This window comes from Zootoca vivipara, chromosome 11 (assembly GCF_965207765.1).
Source record: "Zootoca vivipara chromosome 11, rZooViv2.hap1.1, whole genome shotgun sequence".
Lineage (NCBI taxonomy): Eukaryota > Metazoa > Chordata > Lepidosauria > Squamata > Lacertidae > Zootoca > Zootoca vivipara.
The window spans coordinates 26,769,873-26,778,363 of NC_142594.1; the positions used below are offsets into that span (position 1 = coordinate 26,769,873).

The window sequence follows — 8,491 nt, forward strand, 5'->3', positions numbered from 1 at the left end:
TGTGTCGATTCCACTTCGGAAATGAGACCGACAGCATGCCTAGTGTGTTGGCATTGCTGTTTTCTGTTCCCCATTACATAGTGCAGAGGAAGAAGGCTGCACATGGAGAAACAAAGGGAGAATATTTTAGGTAAGTCATAATTATATACAATATCTTTCTGATACAGCTGAGTGCGCCTTTGTGAATCATTTAATACAAGGCAGCCTTACTTCATAATTGCTTTATAAAAGCAAAATAGATTTCATCATGTCTATTTTTTTTAAGGTGGGTTAAATTGGAGAGGTATAAAAGAGGAGAGCTGATCGTCTGGCTGTGGCGAGACACAGGACCGCCAAGTCCTGATCAAGGTTTTCCACACAAAAGCAACTGCTAATACGCCGCCGTTCCAACCTGCAACATTCTTGCTATTCCAGAAAAGGGTGTGGCCAGTTATAATAACACAGGCAGGTACGGATCGAGCTCTCCTCACTTGCAGCTGCCAAGAGACTTATGGGTTCTGCTTTTCAACACCTCCTGCTTGCCTCCGTCTCTTCCACAGAAGCTGTCACCTGGGTGGTGCGTGATCTCCCATCGTTGACATGAGTGGCATCGTTCTTATTAACTTAAATGGTGAAGGTAAAAGCCTTGGGGATGCCACATCCAGCCGGAATTCAGTATTTGGCGTTCAAGCTAAATTTAGCTGCATCAGTCTCAATTGGATTAAATCATACATCGAACAACCGAGGTTGCACAAACGTGTTGGGTATAGGTGGTTTTTCTTTTTTCCAATTCTGGGGGTTCCGGTTAAGCATTGAAAAGAGGAAGTATGCGCTCCACAGAAGAGGCTATACAGGAACTCATATGAAGTGCCCTGTGATGTGTTAGATCTAGCTCACGGTGGTTCTCCAAATACTTGTCAGACTACAGTTCCCATCATCCCTGACCATTGATCATGTTGGCTGGGACTGATAGAAGTTGTAGTCCTACAACATCTGGAGGTGTTGCTCTGGCCATGTGTCCTTTGCCTCTGTTTGCACAAGTTCAGTATGTGCATGAAAAATATGCACTACTTGAAATGGCAGACTGGTGCACCTACCTGGAAATAGATGTACTTGCTGGGAGTTCTAAAGTGATTTCTTACAAATGCAGAATGGCCCTTATGTGGCCAGTGCCAGTTCCATACACTGAAGAGGTCAAGTGGGCATAAGGCAACGTGATCTTGCAGATAAACTGGTCCCCAAGTTGTTAAGGGCTTTATATAGTAATGCCTTAAATTTGTCTCAGTAGCAAATTGGCAAGCAGTGCAGACCTCAGAGCACAAGTGTTATATGTTGACAAGGTTTCACTCGTGTCAGCAATCACGTTGCAGCATTCTGCACTAACTGCTAGCAGGACCAGTGGCCAGGGATGATGGGAATTGTAGTCCAAAAAAACTGCTGGAGACCCAAGTTTGGGAAACCCTGACCTAGATCAAGTGCAGGAATCCAGCTTTGAAGTGTGTTTCTGCCAAACAAGCTACAATCAGGCTACCACAAACGTTGGTTGTTGGAACAAAGCCGGCTAAGAGCACTGCTTTATTTATTTGTTCATTTTTTTTGCATTTATGCCCCAGCTTTTTTCCCCCCTCAAAAGGAGGTCAAGGTGGCATACATGGTTCTCCCCCTCCTCATCCAATCACCACAACAACCCTGTGGGGTAGGTTAGGCTGAGAGACAGTGACTGGCACAAGGTCACCCAGTGAGCTTCATGGCCAAGTGGAGATTAGAACCCAGATCTCCCAGGTCCTCCTTGTCCAACATTCTAACCACTACATCTCACTGGCTGTCAGACATAACACTGTCAGCTATACTGCATGCTTGTTCCCCCAACAGAGGAAGGAGCAAAGTGGAGGCATGGACAGATTAATTTGCTTAAACTATGGCTAGTGGCTTAGCACTGCATGTGGTCATTGGAGGACCAGTTGCCCAGTATCTCAGGGAGAGGAATCTCAAATGAATGCTTAATATCTGGAAGTAAGACATCAGGAGAATGCTACAGGTCAAAGCAAGATTTCCTTCCCCTCTTTGCAGAACAGCTTATTATTACTCATTACCGGTATGTAAAATATACTTTCGCATCCTTCAAATAGCAGTAGACGATTCATGAAGTGAAAGCTCCAAGTTATGTGCCACTTATGCTAGAGTATTCCCACAGGGTTTAATGAGGCTAACTTGGGCCATGTGAGCTGCAGAAGCCGTCTAAAGAAACTTCCTTTGGGGCAAAGAATGCACATTATCTTTGTCAGCAGTGTCAGAGAAGTACAGCAGAGACTTTCTAGCACTCTGAATATTGAGAAGAGACGATTCCCCTAACACAAACAGTTGCTTTAGGAAAGCTTTGCGTTGATCAAAGCTACATTATTAAAATCTTTCTCTAGGCCATCTTTAAATTATTCACGGGACACGTATAGTGGGCTGCAATTTTCTCCCCCTTCCAGAAAACTATGCCTGCCCTGAACCTTTTCCGCAGTGTGCAGAACAATTTTGCATCTTTCACATAAATGACAAAATCCATCTCTCTCTCACCCACCCCCACCCCCACCTCCCTCCACCCAATACAGTACTGTAGTAGAAAGTCTTAGGAAGACAGATCCTCACTGGCAACAGTGATTCAGGCTGCATACACCTGAAACCTTTAATCCAAACATTCAAAGCACATCGTTCCCCCTCAGAGAATTCTGGGCACTGTAGTTTAGCCCCCCCCCCAGAGTTACAATTCCCACCGGCAACCTTTAACCACAGTGCCCAGAATTTTTCGAAGGAGAAAATGTGCTTCGAATGTGCTTTAAAGGTATTGTGAGTATGCAACATCAATTGCACCAGGTGAGTGGGGCGGGCGGGGAGAAGCCAGGTATGCAGAGTGTCCGAAACGGCAAACCAACTTATCCCCTCTGCAGTGTCTGGTTGCTACTGAGCAATTCTTAGATTCCTGCCTTCCTCTCCCCATCCTCAAAAACCTGGCCTAGGAATCCTGCAATTAGTGACTTTCCCCCCTTAAGCTCCTCCTTTGCTCCAGCCTTCCATTGGTAAAAAAAAGAAAAGGAAAAAAAGAATCCTTTGCTGTTTCCAGGGGATCCCACCCTCTCCTTGTCTGTGTTTTCATCCTGAAGCTCTCCCCAAGCTTACACTTCCACGAGTGCCAAGCCTCTGGGACTATAAAAAGGGAGTCTCTGGGAGGAATTTCACAGTTGCAGAAAAGGCGGCGGAGGAAGCAGCAGCGGCAGCAGCAAAAGCAGGAGCTGGGATTCAACAGGCGCGCGCGCAGCTTGAGCCAGCCATGCTCCTCTCCGCTCTTCAGCTCTCTGGCATTCTGCTCGCCTGCCTGCTCCTGAAGGGCTGCTGGGCTTTCAAAAACGATGCCACCGAGATCCTTTATTCCCACGTGGTGAAACCCATTCCGGCCAGCTCCAGCAACAACAGCACCTTGAACCAAGCGAGAAATGGAGGCAGACACCCGGGATTCGACCGGACCAGTAAGTATCTGTTTGGAGTTGTACAGATGCGCTCTGTTCGTTATTCCCTCCTCAAGTCCCTGCCCCTTATTTTATTTTACATAGGATGTTTCAAAAGTCGAATTCTGTTTGCCATTAAGGATGCACCGCCTTTAGAAGTTCTTGCGGAGAACTCCGTCTCAAGGGGGTCGGGGGTGAGGCTCTCCAAGCACGCTTTTTTTTAAAAAAAATGAATGACTTCCCGTGCAAAAAACGTGGCAGGCTTATTATTAATTCCAAATCAGATCCATCCAGGCTTTTTGTATTTGGGAGTTCTCTCCTGGATCCTGTGCCCATGAGATCTGAACAGGGAGCAAAAGACAGAATATTAAATGGAGAAAAAGAGAAGTGCTTGAGTTATTTATTTTTTTCTCCTTCCAAATCGGGGGCTACTTGAGATTACCTTTCATTTCTCATAAAGCGTCTTTGTAAGGGACAAAGTACTGTAGTTCAGGAGAGACAATGCTCTCTCTCTCTCTCTCTCTCTCTCTCTCTCTCTCTCTCTCTCTCTCTCTCTCTCTCTCTCTCTGTAACAGCGGGCTTTTCAGCTAGCTCATTCGTCTGTGCCCCTTCACAAAGCTAACATTTACTTTCAGCAGCCAAGCTTTGATTTGGTTCCAGCATTTTTGTTTTTTACTTCCTGAATTAGCACTTACCTGCTTAACTCCTCTAGTCAGTGTCAACAAACAGGTTCACAACCTACCCAGGATGTCTGCTCCAACTTGCCTTTGAAAATGCCCTGCTCTCCTGATTGGGCTTTTGGCTGAAAAAAAAGAGGGGCACAGTTGGGAAAAGTCCCCCCCCCGGGGGGGGTGGTCGAGTTGACTTGAGCCATAAACCAGATTTGAAAGATATGAAAGGCACACCGGTTCAGTATGAACATCCTTGTCTCCCAAAAGAGTAAAAAAAAAGTTGATGACCACGTTTTTTAAAACAAGGAAAAGGGCTTGCCTGCATTTCTGCTCAGCGTAGTTTAAGTACACAGGAAATATCTTGTCAATGCAAGATTACATGAACAGCCCGGTATGCATTCATTGTCAGCGAACTGTCACTATGGGGGTGGGAGGGGAGCTAAAGTTGTATGCATGCAAGCACTGAAGAAGACAGACAATGCAAAGTGGTAACCACTTCCTTTCACTCACATTCCTGAGCCAGGTGCAGGATGCAAACCTGGATCAAAATTATTTGGGCAAGGAAGAGTGTGCAGAAATCTATTCCTCTTAAAATAGTCAGTGGGGAATAGTCTGGGAAGCTGCAGTCACTTCAGGTAATAAATAGTCACACACACAACCTGGGTGGGGACTTCCTGCAGAATGTCACCATAGAGAGGGAATTGGTTGATGGATAGAACCACGACATGTTGGCACATTAGCAAATTTAGCTTTGCCCTACTAGAATTTGGAGAAGATCTCTTGTGTGAACTCTATTGGTGCCATCTTGCACAAAAGAACATCCTTGCAGAGTGTGCCTTAAGGAATACCTGCTGGTTCTTGAAAAACGGAAATGGTTGAAAAATCCAGTGTGCATGGAGTGTTAGATTACACCTAACACCCTCCCCCCCTAAAAAAAGTTTGGTAAATTTGAGTTGGCCTGTTGTGCCTATATAAGACGAACCTTTCCCATAAGCTCTTCCAGACAAATATCTCTCCATATTGAGGAGAATGCAAAAAAGCCCATATGTGTGGTTGTTATTATTGTTGTTATTATACAAAAGTTCATTCAACTCTACTTGAAATCAAAGCAGCAAACATAAGTTGAAATATCATGGGCATGAGGCTTTGCTCATTAACTATAATTCTGCTATTTGCATTGCTCTTGAATAACATTGCACAGTTTCCACTTTCTTTAAGAAAGAGAAAGCATAAGAGTGAGAGGTGTGTATTGAAATTCATGGTGTGTGTTCATTTCAAAGGGTAATTATTAAAATAAGGAATTGTGCTTACTTCGTTGAGGGTATATCTCTGCAGATGTAAGCAGGCACAAACATGTCTGTATTTGCGGCTGGTTCAGTGCCTTGGTACAATGTCAGTTGTCTTTTTTAAAAAATGAAATAATATTGCCTCAGGTTTAGCAGTATTACCTGTTTTAAGAAAGCATACTGACAAGCAATGTTGCAATACTGTAATACTGTCGCCTGAAGAAAAATGTGTATTTTGACAAAGAAAAATGTATAGAATACAGTTTTCTAAGAATCTTCCTCAGAGCTAAAGTTTTCCTTGAAGATGGTATGCATACATTTAGCTTTTTTGTATTGTTGTTATTTAAATCCAGCACATTAATTTCCTAAACACCCAAAACAACACACATAAATCTTAACACTAGCTAAACAAATATATAACATCTTGGATCAAATCCATCTTAGATCAAGATCCAGGACAATGATTTCATGCAAGTCAGGTAGGTGGATGGGAGCTTTTAACACAGTATTACTTCTGATACCATCAGAAGCTGAGGCAGCTAATATACGTACAGTACAAACAGGCCACAATTAGCAACCTACTTACTCTGGGGCAATCCCATTATCTTTTGGACCTGCACTATTACATTACAGCTTTAGTCATTCAGTTTTGGCCCAGAACAGGCATGGGGAGCCCATGGCCCTCCAGGCACTGTTGGACTTCAACTCTTGTCATCCTTGACTCTTGGCCAGGCTAGCTGGGGCTGATGTAGTCCGTAGTCCACCAACATCTGGAAAGTCACATGTTCTCCACCCCTGGGCCAGAGGGAGAAGTAGAAGCCAATAATTAGTACCTGGCCTCCATTGGGTTAGATCAGTGTTTCCCAAACTTGGGTCTCCAGCTGGTTTTGGACTATAACTTCCATCATCCCTAGCTAGCAAGACCAGTGGTCAGAGATTATGGGAACTGTAGTTCAAAAACAGCTGGAGACCCAAGTTTGGGAAACACTGGGCTAGATGAAGTACACATCTATAGTGGGAAAATATTATACCAAATAATCACCCAGGACATCCATGAAATGTCAACTGACTGCCAGGGGTTGACATTTTCTGTGCCCCAGTTCAGACATTTGCCCAGTCTCCATGTGACTGAGAAGCATGCCCCTCTCATTCCTCCACCATTCAGATGGTGTAACAAGAGCTGAATGCACAATACGCACCAGGCGTGTATGTGCAGTACAATATGCGTTGCAGGGAACCAAGGGAAATTACAGTGGCTGCTTTGGTGATGGGAAGTATCTTGTGATCGCAGAAGTAGCCGCTGCAATATTCTGTGAATCCCTGCATGAGCAGATCCATAAACAGTTACTCTATGGAGAAGCTGGTTGCAGGGGGAGGAGCAATAATGTCAAATATGGATGTTGACAAGGACTTCCTGGCTTGTATATTACATCATCTACACATAGTGCAGCAGGAAGGAGCCCCATCCCTCTGCCACGTGAAGGACATATAAACATGGGTAACAAGGCTTTGTGAGCTACTCTGATGCAAGAAATAAATGTAGGCCATTGGAATGTGAGCGTTGACCTCCATGTTCTGTGCCTTTGACAGGTCGCGTTCAAGTTGGATGCCGGGAACTGAGATCCACCAAATACATTTCTGACGGCCAATGTACCAGCATAAACCCTCTGAAAGAGCTGGTGTGCGCTGGGGAGTGTCTCCCTTTGCCGGTGTTGCCTAACTGGATCGGAGGAGGCTATGGTTCCAAGTACTGGAGCAGAAGGAGCTCACAGGAGTGGCGATGTGTCAATGACAAGACCCGCACCCAAAGGATTCAGCTTCAGTGTCAAGATGGAAGTACAAGAACCTACAAAGTAACTGTCGTTACGGCTTGCAAGTGCAAGAGATACACCAGGCAACACAACGAATCCAGCCATAACTTTGAAGGAGCATCTCAAACAAAGCCCACACAGCATCATAAAGAGAGGAAAAGGAACAGCAAATCCATGAAGCATCCCCCAAGTTAGAACTCAGCCATGCATCTTAAAATTTGAACTTATCAATGAATTGCCTGCTTTTACAGATATCACTGCCTAACGAAAACTCTATCATGCCATTGTTTGCTTCACAGCTGGGTGTACATATACTTGTGGCTTTGACCAAACTCAAAAGGGCATTCTGTGCATAAGGACCTTTTTTCTTTTTGTGGGGGGAGGGGGTGAGCATCTATATTTTCAAGATGGGATCCAGACCTGCAGCTCACTGAACTTCTTTTTACTGGAACAAAGAGCTGTTGACATGGACATGCGATATTTTATATTGTAGAGAGCTGCTGTTGTGTTCTTATGGGCACATGTTCTCAAGTATTTAATCCATGTCTCACATCTCTCATTTAAAAGGAAAGGAATGATTTGGATTTCACACCAGTGGGGGGGGGGAGCATTGTGTGTGCTGATAATTTTCTTCCAAACATTTGTATCCATAGATTTGTAAACAAAAGCAAAATACGCATGACAGCAGCTTCAAAAGTAAATTTGAACAAAAGCTATTTATTAATGTAATTATTTAATGAGCTTTGATGTGTTTTATATTTTTTAAGATGCCTGTTTTACGTCTTATCACTCCCCTCCCCACATGCATCAAAGTGTTTTCCTATGATTTTTGGTCAGAGTAGAATATACATTTTGTAGATAATGTAAAATAGATATTTTAACCTTTGTAGTTTCTCATTTTGGTTTTCAACTCAAGGAAGCTGAAACGTGGGAAATGTTGTGTAAATAGACTGTAAAATGCATTTGTATTTTTTTATGTGTGCAGTTAAAAAAAAGTAGATCTTACTTCATATCAGTTTCATCCATTTTTAATAAAAACATACCAACAACATTGTTATTGTCCTTGGTTTAATAGCACATAAAAGAATGATGCATCAGTGACATAAAGTAAGGGCTGTTTTTGAGTGGCAGGTCACATCAGGGTACTCTGGATTGGCACCCCATAGCTGCTAGTGTGGTGGACCTGTTCAGCCATCTTCCAACATTGCTACCCTGTTTCTCATATTTTAAGACATACCCATAAAATAAGCCAT

At 43.7% G+C, this 8,491-nt stretch overlaps 1 protein-coding gene across 1 annotated transcript; it reads left to right on the forward strand.

Annotated features, from left to right (window-relative positions):
• The first annotated feature begins 1,529 nt into the window (after positions 1-1,529).
• On the forward strand, positions 1,530-8,289 carry SOSTDC1 (sclerostin domain containing 1). The gene is made up of 2 exons (XM_035128983.3): positions 1,530-3,491; positions 7,018-8,289. Exons 1-2 carry the CDS (start codon positions 3,296-3,298, stop codon positions 7,431-7,433), a joined length of 612 nt encoding a protein of 203 aa, XP_034984874.1. The 5' UTR covers positions 1,530-3,295; the 3' UTR covers positions 7,434-8,289.
• Positions 8,290-8,491: the final 202 nt, after the last annotated feature.

Coding starts and splice junctions, on each gene's coding strand:
- SOSTDC1 (XM_035128983.3), top strand. CDS start 3,296: ATGCTCCTCTCCGCTCTTCAGCTCTCTGGCATTCTGCTCGCCTGCCTG. Junction 3,492..7,017: donor CCCGGGATTCGACCGGACCA/GTAAGTATCTGT, acceptor TGCCTTTGACAG/GTCGCGTTCAAGTTGGATGC.